The sequence below is a fragment of the Coregonus clupeaformis genome, chromosome 16 (assembly GCF_020615455.1).
Source record: "Coregonus clupeaformis isolate EN_2021a chromosome 16, ASM2061545v1, whole genome shotgun sequence".
In the NCBI taxonomy this organism is placed as follows: domain Eukaryota; kingdom Metazoa; phylum Chordata; class Actinopteri; order Salmoniformes; family Salmonidae; genus Coregonus; species Coregonus clupeaformis.
In genome coordinates this window covers 43,269,085-43,286,201 of record NC_059207.1, presented here as the reverse complement: position 1 = coordinate 43,286,201, position 17,117 = coordinate 43,269,085, and the positions used below count along the sequence as shown (strand labels likewise).

The 17,117-nt window shown below is 40.2% G+C and overlaps 2 protein-coding genes across 6 annotated transcripts in view; both read right to left on the bottom strand.

Moving 5' to 3' along the window:
• The window catches only part of jak2b (Janus kinase 2b), a 33,013-nt gene extending 20,011 nt beyond the window's left edge, over positions 1-13,002 (bottom strand). Inside the window, exons 1-5 of one of the 5 annotated variants that reach the window (XM_041900705.2) lie at positions 12,910-12,973; positions 12,201-12,376; positions 9,890-10,135; positions 6,857-6,980; positions 6,594-6,711 (exon numbers count right to left, since the gene is read on the bottom strand). In XM_041900705.2, coding sequence (XP_041756639.1) covers positions 6,594-6,711; positions 6,857-6,980; positions 9,890-10,121 — 474 coding nt within the window. In that variant the 5' untranslated portion in view covers positions 10,122-10,135; positions 12,201-12,376; positions 12,910-12,973. The other 4 variants (XM_041900706.2, XM_041900708.2, XM_041900707.2 and 1 more) reach the window with 4 other exon arrangements.
• Positions 13,003-14,028: 1,026 nt separating this feature from the next.
• On the bottom strand, positions 14,029-16,695 carry LOC121584674 (lipocalin). The gene is made up of 7 exons (XM_041900710.2): positions 16,531-16,695; positions 15,816-15,955; positions 15,442-15,518; positions 14,984-15,094; positions 14,769-14,870; positions 14,557-14,582; positions 14,029-14,449 (listed from the first exon to the last, which is right to left on the bottom strand). Exons 1-6 carry the CDS (start codon positions 16,621-16,623, stop codon positions 14,557-14,559), a joined length of 549 nt encoding a protein of 182 aa, XP_041756644.1. The 5' UTR covers positions 16,624-16,695; the 3' UTR covers positions 14,029-14,449.
• Between the last annotated feature and the right edge of the window lie 422 nt (positions 16,696-17,117).

The following is a 17,117-nucleotide window of genomic DNA, read 5'->3' as shown; positions in this document are numbered from 1 at the left end:
TGAGGAAAAAAAGTGAATGCAAATCATTATTAAAATCAAACGATCTGTTTACAGGTCCACAATAATTTGCAATTGTTTTTGTCTTTCAGAAACAGTCAGATACAGCAAATGTCACTGCAAAAGAAAACATTCTGCTAACACCTGCAAAATACATTTGCTCAAGTTACTAGGCTATTTATAGTGGTCCTCTGTAGCTCAATTGGTAGAGCATGGCGCTTGTAACGCCAGGGTAGTGGGTTCGATCCCCGGGACCACCTATACGTTAAAATGTATGCACACGACTGTAAGTCGCTTTGGATAAAAGCGTCTGCTAAATGGCATATTATATTATTATTTCCTTTACTGTTTTGGCCTAATTGCAATACTTCCAAAGTATACAGCAAATAAGGGCGTTATTGTCACCATAAAAGGTGAATGATGGGCATTTTTCAGTCAGAGTTACAGTGGGGGAAAAAAGTATTTAGTCAGCCACCAATTGTGCAAGTTCTCCCACTTAAAAAGATGAGAGAGGCCTGTAATTTTCATCATAGGTACACGTCAACTATGACAGACAAATTGAGAATTTTTTTCTCCAGAAAATCACATTGTAGCATTTTTATGAATTTATTTGCAAATTATGGTGGAAAATAAGTATTTGGTCACCTACAAACAAGCAAGATTTCTGGCTCTCACAGACCTGTAACTTCTTTAAGAGGCTCCTCTGTCCTCCACTCGTTACCTGTATTAATGGCACCTGTTTGAACTTGTTATCAGTATAAAAGACACCTGTCCACAACCTCAAACAGTCACACTGCAAACTCCACTATGGCCAAGACCAAAGAGCTGTCAAAGGACACCAGAAACAAAATTGTAGACCTGCACCAGGCTGGGAAGACTGAATCTGCAATAGGTAAGCAGCTTGGTTTGAAGAAATCAACTGTGGGAGCAATTATTAGGAAATGGAAGACATACAAGACCACTGATAATCTCCCTCGATCTGGGGCTCCACGCAAGATCTCACCACGTGGGGTCAAAATGATCACAAGAACGGTGAGCAAAATCCCAGAACCACACGGGGGGACCTAGTGAATGACCTGCAGAGAGCTGGGACCAAAGTAACAAAGCCTACCATCAGTAACACACTACGCCGCCAGGGACTCAAATCCTGCAGTGCGAGACGTGTCCCCCTGCTTAAGCCAGTACATGTCCAGGCCCGTCTGAAGATTGCTAGAGTGCATTTGGATGATCCAGAAGAGGATTGGGAGAATGTCATATGGTCAGATGAAACCAAAATAGAACTTTTTTGGTAAAAACTCAACTCGTCGTGTTTGGAGGACAAAGAATGCTGAGTTGCATCCAAAGAACACCATACCTACTGTGAAGCATGGGGGTGGAAACATCATGCTTTGGGGCTGTTTTTTCTGCAAAGGGACCAGGACGACTGATCCGTGTAAAGGAAAGAATGAATGGGGCCATGTATCGTGAGATTTTGAGTGAAAACCTCCTTCCATCAGCAAGGGCATTGAAGATGAAACGTGGCTGGGTCTTTCAGCATGACAATGATCCCAAACACATTGCCCGGGCAACGAAGGAGTGGCTTCGTAAGAAGCATTTCAAGGTCCTGGAGTGGCCTAGCCAGTCTCCAGATCTCAACCCCATAGAAAATCTTTGGAGGGAGTTGAAAGTCCGTGTTGCCCAGCGATAGCCCCAAAACATCACTGCTCTAGAGGAGATCTGCATGGAGGAATGGGCCAAAATACCAGCAACAGTGTGTGAAAACCTTGTGAAGACTTACAGAAAACGTTTGACCTGTGTCATTGCCAACAAAGGGTATATAACAAAGTATTGAGTAATTATTGTTATTGACCAAATACTTATTTTTCCACCATCATTTGCAAATAAATTCATAAAAAATCCTACAATGTGATTTTCTGGAAAATAAATTCTCATTTTGTCTGTCATAGTTGACTTGTACCTATGATGAAAATTACAGGCCTCTCTCATCTTTTTAAGTGGGAGAACTTGCACAATTGGTGGCTGACTAAATACTTTTTTTCCCCACTGTATAATGCTCCTTCACGCGCGCACAGTTTTTTGATAGGGGTAATTTATAGCGGGAAACATGCGTGTGTATGGTGTGTGGCAATTTTATAAACCTCAATATTTTTGTGCGTGCGCAGTCTTTTTAGAAATGCTGCACGCAGATAATTAGTGTTACATTTACCCAACGGTTATAAATTAGGCCCCAGAGCACCGTGTCACTGAAGCAGATTTCCAGGGTATAAACCCATATAATCCTGACAGTTCAGCCCCAGTCATATCGCAGTCTCAACTCAACTGGATTCACCTCCCCTCTTTTCTATCTATGCACATGGGAAGTTGCATGGGAGAATCTTCAATCTAATTTGATTTGACCCCAGACCTAAAATTAGCTTGGCAAACTTAAGGTTTCAGTCGGTTTATCTCAATGTTATATCCTCTTAAAAATAAAAGATTTATCAAATTGTGGCTTAATAGATAATGAATGTTTTGAGTGTATGTGGTCATTTTTAAATGGTCTGTAATAAGAAAAGACAGAGCTATACAGTGCCTTGCAAAAGTATTCATCCCCCTTGGCGTTTTTCCTTTTTTGTTGCATTACAACCTGTAATTTAAATAGATTTTTATTTGGATTTCATGTAATGGACATACACAAAATTGTCCAAATTGGTGAAGTGAAATGAAAATGAATTGTTTAACTTGGGTCAAACGTTTCAGGTAGCCTTCCACAAGCTTCCCACAATAAGTTGGGTGAATTTTGGCCCATTCCTCCTGACAGAGCTGGTGTAACGGAGTCAGGTTTGTAGGCCTCCTTGCTCGCACACGCTTTTTCAGTTCTGCCCACAAATGTTCTATAGGATTGAGGTCAGGGCTTTGTGATGGCCACTCCAATACCTTGACTTTGTTGTCCTTAAGCCATTTTGGCACAACTTTGTAAGTATGCTTGGGGTCATTGTCAATTTGGAAGACCCATTTGCGACCAAGTTTTTACTTCCTGACTGATGTCTTGAGATGTTGCTTCAATATATCCACATAATTTTCCTTCCTCATGATGCCATCTATTTTGTGAAGTGCACAAGTCCCCCCTGCAGCAAAGCACCCCCACAGCATGATGTTGCCACCCCGTGCTTCACGGTTGGGATGGTGTTCTTCGGCTTGCAAGCTACCCCCTTTTTCCTCCAAACATAACGATGGTCATTATGTTATATTTTTGTTTTATCAGACCAGAGGACATTTCTCCAAAAAGTACGATCTTTGTCCCAATGTGCAGTTGCAAACCGTAGTCTGGCTTTTTTATGGCGGTTTTGGAGCAGTGGCTTCTTCCTTGCTGAACGGCCTTTCAGGTTATGTCGATATAGGACTCGTTTTACTGTGGATATAGATACTTTTGTACCTGTATCCTCCAGCATCTTCACAAGGTCCTTTGCTGTTGCTCTGGGATTGATTTGCACTTTTCGCACCAAAGTACGTTCATCTCTAGGAGACAGAACGCATCTCCTTCCTGAGCGGTATGACGGCTGCGTGGTCCCATGGTGTTTATACTTGCTTACTATTGTTTGTACAGATGAACGTGGTAACTTCAGGCGTTTGGAAATTGCTCCCAAGGATGAACCAGACTTATGGAGGTCTATAATTTTTTTTTCTGAGGTCTTGGCTGATTTCTTTTGATTTTTCCATGATGTCAAGTAAAGAGGCAGTGAGTTTGAAGGTAGGCCTTGAAATACATCCACAGGTACACCTCCAATTGACTCAAATTATGTCAATTAGCCTATCAGAAGCTTCTAAAGCCATGACCCATTTTCTGGAATTTTCCAAGCTGTTTAAAAGGCACAGTCAACTTAGTGTATGTAAACTTCTGACCCACTGGAATTGTGATACAGTGAATTATAAGTGAAATAATCTGTCTGTAAACAATTGTTGGAAAAATTACTTGTGTCATGCACAAAGTAGATGTCCTAACCGACTTGCCAAAACTATAGTTTGTTAACAAGAAATGTGTGGAGTGGTTGAAAAACTAGTTTTAATGACTCCAACCTGTTTATGTAAACTTCCAACATCAACTGTATATACACCTGTTCTGAAAGGCCCCAGAGTCTGCAACACCACTAAGCAAGGGCACCACCAAGCAAGCTGCACTATGAAGACCAAGGAGCTCTCAAAACAGGTCAGGGACAAGGTTGTGGAGAAGTACAGATCAGGGTTGGGTTATAAATAAATATCAGAATCTTTGAACATTCCACAGAGCACCATTAAATCCATTATTAAAAACTGGAAAGAATATGGCACCACAACAAACCTGCCAAGAGAGGGACGCCCACCAAAACTCACAGACCAGGCAAGGAGGGCATTCATCAGAGAAGCAACAAACAGACCAAAGATAACCCTGAAGGAGCTGCAAAGCTCCACAGCGGATAATGGAGGATCTGTCCATAGGACCACTTTAAGCTGTACACGCCACAGAGCTGGGCTTTACGGAACAGTGGCCAAAAAAAAGCCATTGCTTAAAGAAAAAAATAAGCAAACACGTTTGGTGTTCGCCAAAAGGCATGTGGGAGACTCCCCAAATATATGGAAGAACGTACTCTGGTCAGATTAGACTAAAATTGAGCTTTTGGGCCATCAAGGAAAACGCTATGTCTGGCACAAATCCAACACCTCTCATCACCCCGAGAACACCATCCCCACAGTGAAGCATGGTGGTGGCAGCATCATGCTGTGGGGCAAATATCCCAGTTGCTAGATGTGCCAAGCTTATAGAGACATACTCCAAGAGACTTTCAGCTGTAATTGCTGCAAAAGGTGGCTATTGACTTTTGGGGGGTGAATAGTTATGCACGCTCAAGTTCTGTTTTTGTGTCTTATTTGTTGTTTGTTTCACCCCAAAAAATATTTTGCATCTTCAAAGTGGTAGGCATGTTGTGTAAATCAAATGATACAAACCCCCCAAAAATAAATTTTAATTCCAGGTTGTAAGGCAACAAAATAGGAAAAATGCCAAAAATGAATACTTTCGCAAGCCACTGTACATTACAGTAAATCTGTGTCATCAGCGATTAAAAGATTCTCCCTCTCTACTTCCGTAATAAAGATACGTTTGAATCAGCGCTAAACCATACCCTGTAGACGTCATTCAACTGTAAACATCCCAAACAAAAATATTGATGGCAAAACATGCATCGCCCATCAGCACTGTCAGGCGGGTGTTAAAATTCTTCATTTATCATGCAACTTCCCTAATAGGGGGCCCTTATCAACGCAGTTGGAAGGAGCTCACATTCCATGGCTGATGACTCGATACATACAGTGCATTTGGAAAGTATTCAGACCCCTTGACTTTTTCCACATTTTGTTACGTTACAGCCTTATTCTAAAATGGATTAAATCGTTTTTTTCCCCCTTCATCAATCTACACACAATACCAAAGCAAAAACAGGTTTATATACATTTTTGCAAATGTATATATATATATATATATATATATATATAAATATTACATTTACATAAGTATTCAGACCCTGAGAGTCCTTTAGGTGCCTTTTGGAAAACTCCAAGCGGGCTGTCATGTGCCTTTTACTGAGGAGTGGCTTCCGTTTGGCCATTCTACCATAAAGGCCTGATTGGTGGAGTGCTGCAGAGATGGTTGTCCTTCTGGAAGGTTCTCCCATCTCCTCAGAGGAACTCTGACAGAGTGACCATCCCACTTCCCTGATCAAGGCCCTTCTACCCCGATTGCTCAGTTTGGCCGGGCAGCCAGCTCTAGGAAGAGTCTTGATGGTTCCAAACTTCTTCCATTTAAGAATGATAGAGGCCACTGTGCGCTTGGGGACCTTCAATGCTGCAGACATTTTTTGGTACCCTTCCCCAGATCTGTGCCTTCGACACAATCCTGTCTCGGAGCTCTACGGACAATTCCTTCGACCTCATGGCTTGGTTTTTGCTCTGACATGCACTGTCAACTGTGGGACCTTATATAGAAAAAAAGGTGTGTGCCTTTCCAAATCATGTCCAATCAATTGAATTTACCACAGTTGGACTCCAATCAAGTTGTAGAAACATCTAAAGGATGATCAATGGAAACAGGATGCACCTGAGCTCAATTTCGAGTCTCATAGCAAAGGGTCTGAATACTTATGTAAATAAGCTATTTCTGTTTTTTATTTTTAATAAATTGGCAATCATTTCTAAAATCCTGTTTTCACTTTGTCATTATGGGGTATTCTGTGTAGACTGGTGAGGGAAAAAAAATATGTAATTCATTTTAGAATAAGGCTGTAACGTAACAAAATGTGGAAAAACTGAAGGGATCTGAATACTTTCCGAATGCACTGTACATACATATAGTACAACAGTCTGACAGCGATACTGACAGTTCCTCAAGGATATAGCTAGTCAATTTTCTTATCTCAGAGACAGCTTGGCTACAGTAAATGTCAGCCAATCAACCGCCTTTGCTTTTTCACAGCATTGTTGAAGGAAGAAGGCCACATGTGCAGCAATGGATAAACATCATCACAGTGAAGAGTGAGACAATTTTCTAGTTTGCTAGGTTCCGCATGTTACAGACTGACTCTTACCTGGGCAAAGAGGTATGCCATGACAAAGTCATCAAGGACAGGACTCTCTGAGCCCTTGGTGACTCCATACCGATATGCCCTCGAAGCCCCACTGCTGTACCAGCCAGGGAAATAGTACCTGAGAGAGAGAGAGAGAGAGAGAGAGAGAGAGAGAGAGAGAGAGAGAGAGCGAGAGAGCGAGAATGAATAGTGTATAATTAGAGAGAGTGAGATCTAGCAAACAAGAATGAAGAAATCATGAGCACAGAAAACACTGCACATACCTTATTCTGAAGACCACATCCTCATTGGCAGATTCATCTAGCTGGAAGACATGGTTCGGGGAGAACCACATGCCGTCACTCTCTCTGAAGAGCCCAAACAAGCTGCAGTACAGAGGCGACACACCTAAAGCAGAGTGGAGACAGGGGATACAGCATGAGATAGCGTTCACTGCAGAACTGTCTACATACAGTGCCTTGCAAAAGTATTCATCCCCCTTGGTGTTTTTCCTATTTTGTTGCATTACAACCAGTAATTTAAATTGATTTTTATTTGGATTTCATGTAATGGACATACACTAAATAGTCAAAATTGGTGAAGTGAAATTAAAAAATAACTTGTTTCAAATAATTCAAAAAAATAAATAATGGAAAAGTGGTGCGCGCATATGTATTCACCTCCTTTGCTATGAAGCCCCTAAATAAGATCTGGTGCAACCAATTACCTTCAGAAGTCACATAATTAGTTAAATAAAGTCCACCTGTGTGCAATCTAAGTGTCACATGATCTGTCATATGATCTCAGTATATATACACCTGTTCTGAAAGGCCCCAGAGTCTGCAACACCACTAAGCAAGGGGCACCACCAAGCAAGCGGCACCATGAAGACCAAGGAGCGCTCCAAACAGGTCAGGGACAAAGTTGTGGAGAAGTACAGATCAGGGTTGGGTTATAAAAAAATATCCAAAACGTTGAACATCCTACGGAGCACCATTAAATCCATTATTAAAACATGGAAAGAATATGGCACCACAACAAACCTGCCAAGAGAGGACTGCCCACCAAAACTCACAGACCAGGCAAGGAGGGCATTAATCAGAGAGGCAACAAAGAGACCAAAGATAACCCTGAAGGAGCTGCAAAGCTCTACAGCAGAGATTGGAGTATCTGTCCATAGGACCACTTTAAGCCTACACGCCACAGAGCTGGGCTTTACGGAAGAGTGGCCAACAAAAGCCATTGCTTAAAGAAAAAAATAAGCAAACACGTTTGGTATTCGCCAAAAGGCATGTGGTAGACTCCCCAACAGCCCGAGACTAATAAATAAAAAATAGGAACACAAGGCTTTATCGTTGGGTTTTTTACAGAAATGTTTGGCGATTGACTAGGAATGCATTGGAGATCAACCAGGCGATTGCAATCGACCGGTTGGTGACCACTGCTCTAGAAAGTTCAGTGAAGTTCAATCACGTGCTTCTATCTGTGGGCTAATATTTCTGCGCGGGCAGTCTCGGGGTGCGTGCGCAGTTTAGAGGGAACATTGGTGATGACGTAGTGCACACAAAATTAAATTTTTTGCTTTCGTTTTCAAGTACCAAATAAAAATCTAACGTTCAATGTGTTTCCATCGCATTTTCAACTCTACCCATTGTTTAGTCACAAAAACAGTTACATTAAATAGCAAATGTGCCTACTCTGGTCTTGGCACGTGTGCTCCAGCAAACAGCTCGCAGACACAGCGCGGGTAGGCTGTGCAGGTACTGGGTAGGCTAGTCTACATGATGAGATTATTATGGATAAAAGTGACAATATTTTATTTGTCAAACGGCAGTCAAGCATCGATCATCATGTCACCAGAATAAGACACTTGATATTTATTGGAAAGGAGCGTCACGCTCATCACCGTGAACTTTCAACACCCTGTGAAGTTAATCATAATTTATATAGCCTAATAAACTGCATGGTTTCCAATCCCGAGACGTAGTGGGAGGACTACAACATGTCATCGCGTGACTCCAAGCTTACTTTGATATGATGGTTATTATGATGGTTTCCACCGCCATTTCTCGCATAATTAATTTCACAGACACAAAAAGATCTGACCATGTCGAACGAACAAATGATCTGTCTGCATTTATATAATTGTACCCGAAACGTCCTGTTTTCATCACAGCTGTCGTGATTTTTTTTTAACTTAAGGTATGACTTTACTCGCATAAAAACTGTGGAAGAAAACATGATTAATGTCACAACCACACAAAAATATTGTATTTATCATCAACTTTAGCAGACCAGATAATGCACTGTGTCTTGAGTCTTACTAAAAAGCCTGAAAAGTGATTTGAATGTCAAGATAATAAAATGTTCTACCTACAGGTTCACCAAAAGGTCATGAAACACAAGACCTGTATTTGAGCCATTGTATTTGATCTGTAAGTACCGTTGCCGTTTGCTTAAAGGCCAATTCTGCAATGTTTCTACCTCATATTCATTATCTCCTGCACCAAACCAGTGTCTACATATGTGAAAATGCCATGTTTCTATGATCTGTGGTTAAAAAGATAAGAAGAAAGGTCTTCAAAATATGCTTCTCTGTGACATCCCAGGGTAGGATTAAATGTTGTTGTTTTTTACGTAGAAATGCGCAGTTTTAATATACTGTATGTAGACACTTATCTCCAGCACACTGAAAATGAGGTTGAAAAGTGGTCGAATTGTCCTTTAAAATGTCCCTCATGTTTTGCTTGTCAATAAATCCCTTGTGGGCATTTAAAAACATGCAGGTTTAGTTTCTCCTCTCTGAGATTTTTATTGACCATTGGGAGTGCAGCTTATGTCAGAACTCACTCGACCTTAGTTATTATACTTTTACGTGTCCTTGGCAACAGTACATAAAGGTAGACAGGCTGGAACAAAGTGTTGAATAGAGTTTATTTTTGCAATCAACCCAGACCATAACCTCTGTGTTTAGTCCCCTATGTCTGAGCTAGTACGGAGTACATTAACTCAATGAGCATGTCAGCTACTGCTTTAGCAGCAGCTAATGGGGATCCTAATAAAATACTGTACCAAAATACCATTCAAACCCAATTCCCTCTATCCCTTTTCATAGGAAATGCAATGATGCATTTTGGTGCAGAAAGGACACCTCATGCCAAACCCACAAGATCTAACCAGGAAAAACTATTGTTTTTAAGTTATTAAAGTTACAAGTCTATAACTAGGGTCCAGAGTTCTTCTTGGCCAGGTCACTAAGTCAGGACAAACTCATGACCCTTCTCATGCTGTTTTGAAAAAATGTGACTGGTACTCACTGCACTCCTTGGCTGCATTGACACACAGTTGCTCGACTACATAGTCCCCCGGTGGGTAGCTGAGGGGGGTGGAGTCTACCCCAGCCAGGCTGCTGTGGTAGAGGTGGACACGCAGCACCGGGGCAGTGACTGGCCTGGACCCCCGAGGCTCCCGGGGAGCAGTCCCGTTCTGGTGCACAGGGACCGGAGGGCATGAAGGCGTCTCCATGTCCAACACAGAGACACCGGCCATCCGCAATCAGCTGCCTGCATTGAACAGCAGATGGGGAAAGAAGAAGAAAAGGGAAGGTGATTAGTTGTTTTTTTGTCAGACAATGCAAGACGGGTTAGTTAAAGCATTTTGAAAGCAGCACAGCCCAGTGCTGTTCCACCATACTGCGGAGCATCTCATGTTGTGATGAGCTTAGCAGGGAAACCATTAAACAAATGTCTGCAGAGGGGGCCACTGTCAGCGCGAGCTACAACTGTCTGCAATCAAGATCCCACCAATCCTCTCAATGACAGATAGTAGTGGCAGTCAAAGAAATTCAGCATAGAAGCGCAACAGGCTAGCACACATAACTTTTCAACTGCCCGGCAGGCAAGAGAGGGGTTTCATAACAAACAAACATATAACCTTGAAACAAAGATGCCTTAGAGCAGAGGAGCGCCTTCTTCCGTTGATGACGGGATGTTTTGGTCTATTGACTACTGTAAATCCTTCACCCATACCACCGGAGTTCACACACACAACCTCCTGACACTGCCTGTGGGCCCGGAGATGAGCAGCTCATGATAGGACTGCCCTACTCAATTAACACAAACACTTTGACCAAAGCAGGAGTTCAGCCTTTGGCAAAGTTTTGAGCCGAGATGAAAAACTTCTGATCGGAAGAAGTAAATGTCAAAAGCTGCCTTTGGGCAAAAGCTTGTAATATGATTACAGAGAGGAGCACAAGACCTTATAATGGGGCTGAATCAAAATCACAGAAGACTGGTGTACAACACCATCAAGAGTTTGTATAAGACTATTACTTAGCAACTCAACAAAGAAAAACCTTTGTTAGCAGCTTTGGAGTAATTGCTGTGAAGATGCAGGCCTTATCATTATTTTACACAATATTAAAACTTTCCACAGTATAACTGTGCTGGCTTGGAAGCAATCTGAACTGGCTACAGCCCATCACAGACACATACTCAAGGAGCAAATGTTTGCCACACAGCAAAGTGAGTGCATGTAATGTGAGCAAGAGGGAAGTTTAAATAACTGTCAATTAGATTTTCAAGACATGGGCAAATCCTTATGAGTACCTATTCTGCATGAGTACATGCAGAATAGGTAATGTCATTGACTCATGGTCTCTTGGATCTTCATGGTGACAGGGTGCTGTATTGAGCGAGTTCAGTGCCAACAGAAACTGTATTTGAATTAAATATATTTCAATTCAATACTTCGAATTTGTAATGCATAAATGTAATGATTGAATTCATAAATGTAACTTGTATTTCCTGATTGGAAACGGAATTGAATTAATATTGCATTCAGTTTTAGTGCAATTTATGTTTGAGTGAATTTGTAGGCTGTGGCAGTGTGGGTGACCAAGAGACACCACCCAGGCCGACACTGCAAATAATGTGTGAGTGACTCAAGGTGTCCATATATATATTCATTACTAAATGTAAAAAAAAACGAAGTTTATACTTTACTAGGTAGCTAGCTAGTTATCTCGCAAGGGTTATGCCCCACTTCCGGTAGAAATGGGAGCAATAACCTTTACATCATCAGCACTGAAAACGTGTAAACTGTTGACAACCATACAATTCAAACAGAAAACACATTCTACGTAAAACCAAATGAGATGTGTGCCTGACACTTTGCAAGCTTAGTTAGTTGGCTAATGTTAGCTAAACAATTAGCTAGCTAGCTAACGTTAACTTAGATAGCGCGTTTGCTAGTAGCTAAGTAACCTGTTGACGTCAGCTAGCTAACTACACAAACTCTGGGCCTTGATTGCTAGCTACTAGCAAGTATATGATATTGTAATCACAAATTAGCTAATTTTCTTATGATATATAGCTAGTGGAACAAATGTTGTTTTGCAATTCAACTTGAATATGGTGACAACATTCGCTTCGACTTTCTTTATCGCAACAACGTTAGTCAGCTAGCTTAATTTAGGTTTCTAGCTCGAGTCTGTCTCAATCTTACGGGCTGCACCTACAACTTCAGAAAAAAAATCCATACTATGTGAAGTTACAGCTGGTTACGTGACATTTTTATAGCTAGTAGCGTTACAAGTATTGCGTTAGCGTAAGGCGTTATAGAACTTACTCGGTTGTTGACGCCAGTCAGCTACCGTTAGCCCACTTAGCTAGCTAGCAGGGCGAGCTTACAGCTTGCTTGTCAACGCCGGCCAGGTCCGATCCAATTCTTGTAACTCAATCTTTGTCCAGATGAAAATTCATGTATCAATGTATCTCAAAATATTATCTCTCTCCATTCTTCCCCTTCACGAAACAAAAAAGCCACACTTAAATGGGCTATATGCGACCGTTGAATTAGCGAGGACTAACGTTAAGCTAAAATGTTATGTTCTTGTCTAGTCAGGCTAACTATCTGTCGATTCCATGTACATCTACCAGTAACACACAGTTTACCAGAAACGATATATCTAGCCTTAACAGTTAGCTAGCGAATATAACTATCTAGTTAACCTGCCTTGTTACAGTACCGTTAGCTAGCTGGCTCGTAGTATGTGGTTAGTAAGCCAGCTGGTCAACTCCGAGTCTGATCCCCAGTGCCCACCCCCGGCTAGCTAACTAGCTAGCTAGCTACCTAACAGGCTAAGTTTTCAAAAGCAGGCACAACTTGTTGTCAAGCTCCCACAACGCTATCAACCTCTTCTATAAAGACAACGTTATGTCGAAAACAGTTTCTAAACTACAATTTAGTTAATATCAGCAAAATAAGAATACGGTAACGTTAATAGCTATCTCAGCAAGTCAACTAGCAATATTATGTAAGTTCTAGCTACCAGTACCTTATGCTGATCTGTATAACAGTAACACCAGCCAATTGTCGCTTTAAACTAAACTAGCCAGAGAGGACGAGATGTTGAGTGAAGGCCATCTCTTGTCTGTGTGTCAGTTATTTGCCCTGCTTTGAAGACTAGCTATATGGTTTTACATTGTTTCGATTATAAACCCTTAGCATTCAATTATGTTTCTTTTTCTATATCTATTTCAATTTTCTATTCTATTCTGTTTTTTTCTTAGGCTGGCCTAATGTTGGAACACATATTTTCCAAAATGTTCATTCAATGGAATTGATACCCATGGGAAGGAACCAACATTTTTCTAACTGACAAATATTTTAATAAAACAGTTTTGTTGGTATTGGCGTTCTGTGGCCAATATTACTGTGTTATCCACTGACTAACATTGTAATTGTTTAGTTCAGGATATAAAGGGATAGCTAAATGGCCTAATTGAGTTTCGCAGTGTACAGTTACTGGCCTCTGACATCTAGCATCAACCAAGTTGTCTGGAGTCTAGACCTTTATAGTGTAAACTCATGGTCATGCTCTATAACCTCAGATTAACTGTTCAAACCCTGATCCCATTCCCAGCTGTTCCCCATAATTTGGTGGAAAGTGCAACATGAGTGTCATCACAGTCACTCTGGCCTTGTTGGAAGCAAGACCCTTTTTTGTGTTGTTATAAGTGTTATAAGTGTATTAGCCCAGTAGTGCACTTGGTATAAGTATGGATTTATTGGTTCAAGCCCCAGAACCAAGTTGTTTCCCTTCTACAGGTCCACTCTTTTTCGCACAGTGTCTATGGATCTATTATGGGAGACATTTCTTACTAAACTAAAATCATGGGCTATACTGACATTGAATGAACACTGACAAAATTATTAAATGGCTTCTTTAAGACCCACTAGAGGGAGCTGAAATGGTTTGGTAAAATGTGGGGCAGATCTGCTCAAGTACAATTAGACAAATACACAAGTTACTTTTTTTGTTTTTACCAGGCAAGAAGTTCCCTCACTGGAAAAATTAAGTAATTATATTCTATTCAAAATCTTGTTTATTGTTGATTTCTGGACCTGTGTATACAGTATAAATTGTGTACCTTTGTTTACAGAAAACCTGAGATTTAAATAGAAAGGTTTAATGATGAAAAGCGATGTTGAGTGGTTCAGCAAAAATGTTAAGCAGGCCTCTGTTTTCCCTCAGGTAATAGGGTTATATTGATAGCTTCCAATGTCAACCTTCAAGACATTTCAACTCACTATCCCATATTAAATACAATGTTTTTTGTATTAACAATCATAACCTCTGGTTTTTAAACAGATTCTTCATGTACAACCAAAGAGACTGGAGTAGGTTATGCAGTGAAGTATATGAGTAATATGTAACTCAGACCAATTATAGAGTATGGCAACAGTTCTCTGTGTATTCAATAGTGTTATTGTTCCATACATGTATGTAAAGCAGAGAGCGAAATAGAAGACTCAGGATATCTTGGTCCAGTATGATGGTGTGGAGTTCTTTAACCAATGTTTGCTGTCAGGTCCTTAGAAAGTGAGCAGATTGTATTATATAAAAACCAGCACATAGAAATGCTCAGAAAACCCCCTTGCAATAGAAATGTTAATCTCATTTAATGCAATTTCTACTCACTTAATGTCCGCAATCAGAGCAGGGATCTGTATAAGTAGTAGAATGAAAACATGAAAACAACAAAAGGTGAAATGTTAAAGCATAACATGTAACACATTTAGTAATGATTAGAAACTGGACCAAAGTTTATATACAGTTCAATGGCACCAGTCCAAGTCCAATGTTACTTTCATCAGACAGTTTGTGCTGTGTTTGATCAGTCATATTTTTACCTACGAACGATGGGGTCAGAATGGACTCTGCAGAGAAGCCCAGAGACAGAGAATAGTTTCTAAATCTCTCCACCAATTCTTCTCTCAGCGTTGGTGAGCGACCTTAAAAAAGAACAGAGTGAGAAAAACATTTATTTTATTTTATAATGACTAGAAGAGCTGTAGGAGTAGGGGGATCCACATGAAAGAGAAAACTGTATGTCAATTATCGTTACCATAAAGAGACACCTGGGAGAAGTCTTTCACAATCTTCTTGTATTTCACCACCAGACTATATTCAGTGTAATTGCTCTCCACCACAGTGATGTCCTTCAATATCTGATGGCCTGTCAATTAGGTAATTTGTTAGTTAGAATACTTTATGGTTTGAAATTGTTTGTATCTTTACAGGCTCAGGACATGATACCACAAAGAGACAAATGAAACCGCACAGCAACAAAAATAGCACAGATAATAGTGGATCAGCAACCTTCATCATACATCGAAACACAAATGGATTATCGGAAGGGTTAGGGTTAGAATCTAACATACATAAGAAACGCATGTCTGTACTCCCCCTTCCACTGCAGTGTCAACATCAGCATGTCTATTTCTACATTTACCCCATGCTTTACTGTGTCTCCTCCCTCATACCATCTCCTCTAACCAGCTCGAGGCAGGAAGCTTAACTTACGGTCACTAAAGTAGGTGAACTGGCCTGGGAGGTCAGTCTTCTGGTAATAGTACACACGGCACATGCAACCTTTTAACCTGACAACAACAAATTGAGAAAGGGGTTATGGGTTTATGTGTGCTGCAAGTCTTTATAACATGTATTAATAAGTATGAATACACATATTATAAATAGTGTGTACTTTTATTACTTGAGTATTTAAGCATTTATAAACATTGATAAGCATTTACAATGGCCTATTACTGAAAGTTATTATAAAGTCAGTTTATCCCTGTGTTTACTTATTGATTGATATGTGTAATGTTCCTAATAACTAAAATGTTTTTATTTGTTGGAGTGTAGATCTCATTTAAAAGACAAAAGAGGGTAAATACCCTGTCCCCCATACGGTTAGGTTGGCATTGCCATCCATATCAGAGGTTAAATTCCCATTGGAGACCTGCACATAACTTCTCCATGGCACAAATTCTGGCGAGTCATAGGCCAGGCCAACACGATACCACTGTCCTGAAAACTGAGCAAATCACTGTAAGAATTTTAATAAAGACAGTACATTATTCCCTACGACATTATTAAATAGGGAAATAAAATCCTTACATCAAAATTCATCAAGGATAGTAATAACACAATTCAACAACACAATTGTTTTCAAACATATAGTGATGAGAGGACAACAGCATTGTTTAAAATTAAGAACAAATATTAGCAATTGTTTAAAAATAATATTTCAGGGTACATGTTACAATAAATGTTCACAAAACAGGATTCAAAACACACAAAAAAGACCAATCTTATGTAATGGTCTAAACAAACAACAACACAAAGTTGAAATTCCACTGCTGTTCTTTGACCTCGCTACTGTTTGTTTTTCAATTCAGAAACTTTTCTGTTTCAAACAAGGTTTTCCATATACTATGGTTATACCATAGATACATTTAGTTAATCAGATTTCAGAGGATAAAAAATGTGTCTAAATCAGGCATTTAACAAAGAGTAAAACATTTAATAAAAGGTCAAAAACCACAGTGCTTTTATCAGAAAAAACTGCCTACCACAGCACATTGACAAATATCATATCATTGTTCTCACCCTTTGTAGATCAAAGTCCTTTAGTGGATGAATATCAGCATTGAGACACTGAGTCCATAGCATCACGCTGAATACGGTCACCACTAAAAACATGATGAACAAATAAAGAGAGAAATAACACAGACCCTGTTGTGAGACCAAGCAAGTAGAATAAAATAGATTAGAGTGGGAGGTCTCCTGGATGTGGACCTTTATAGTGGTCCTCTGTAGCTCAGCTGGTAGAGCACGGCGCTTATAACGCCAAGGTAGTGGGTTCGATCCCCGGGACCACCCATACACAAAAAAAATGTATGCACGCATGACTGTAAGTCGCTTTGGATAAAAGCGTCTGCTAAATGGCATATTATTATTATTATTTATATCTTCCTCTAAGTACTTGGAAATGTTCCTAATGCCGCCTTCACATTCACCAGCCACCAATTAGGTAATTGCACATTCCTGTACCCTGTAGGTAATGCATACTCACTTTTCAGCAATGGATATAGTAGTGATGTGTAATTAGAGCACAGTATCACATGTGAATACTGAAACATACCATATTGTCCAACAACAAAAAAACAAGATTTGATATTTTAAATAAACCTTAG

Coding starts and splice junctions, on each gene's coding strand:
- LOC121584674 (XM_041900710.2), bottom strand. CDS start 16,623: ATGTTTTTAGTGGTGACCGTATTCAGCGTGATGCTATGGACTCAGTGT. Junction 15,095..15,441: donor GTTCACCTACTTTAGTGACC/GTAAGTTAAGCT, acceptor CCTAATTGACAG/GCCATCAGATATTGAAGGAC. Junction 14,583..14,768: donor TCTGACCCCATCGTTCGTAG/GTAAAAATATGA, acceptor CTACTTATACAG/ATCCCTGCTCTGATTGCGGA.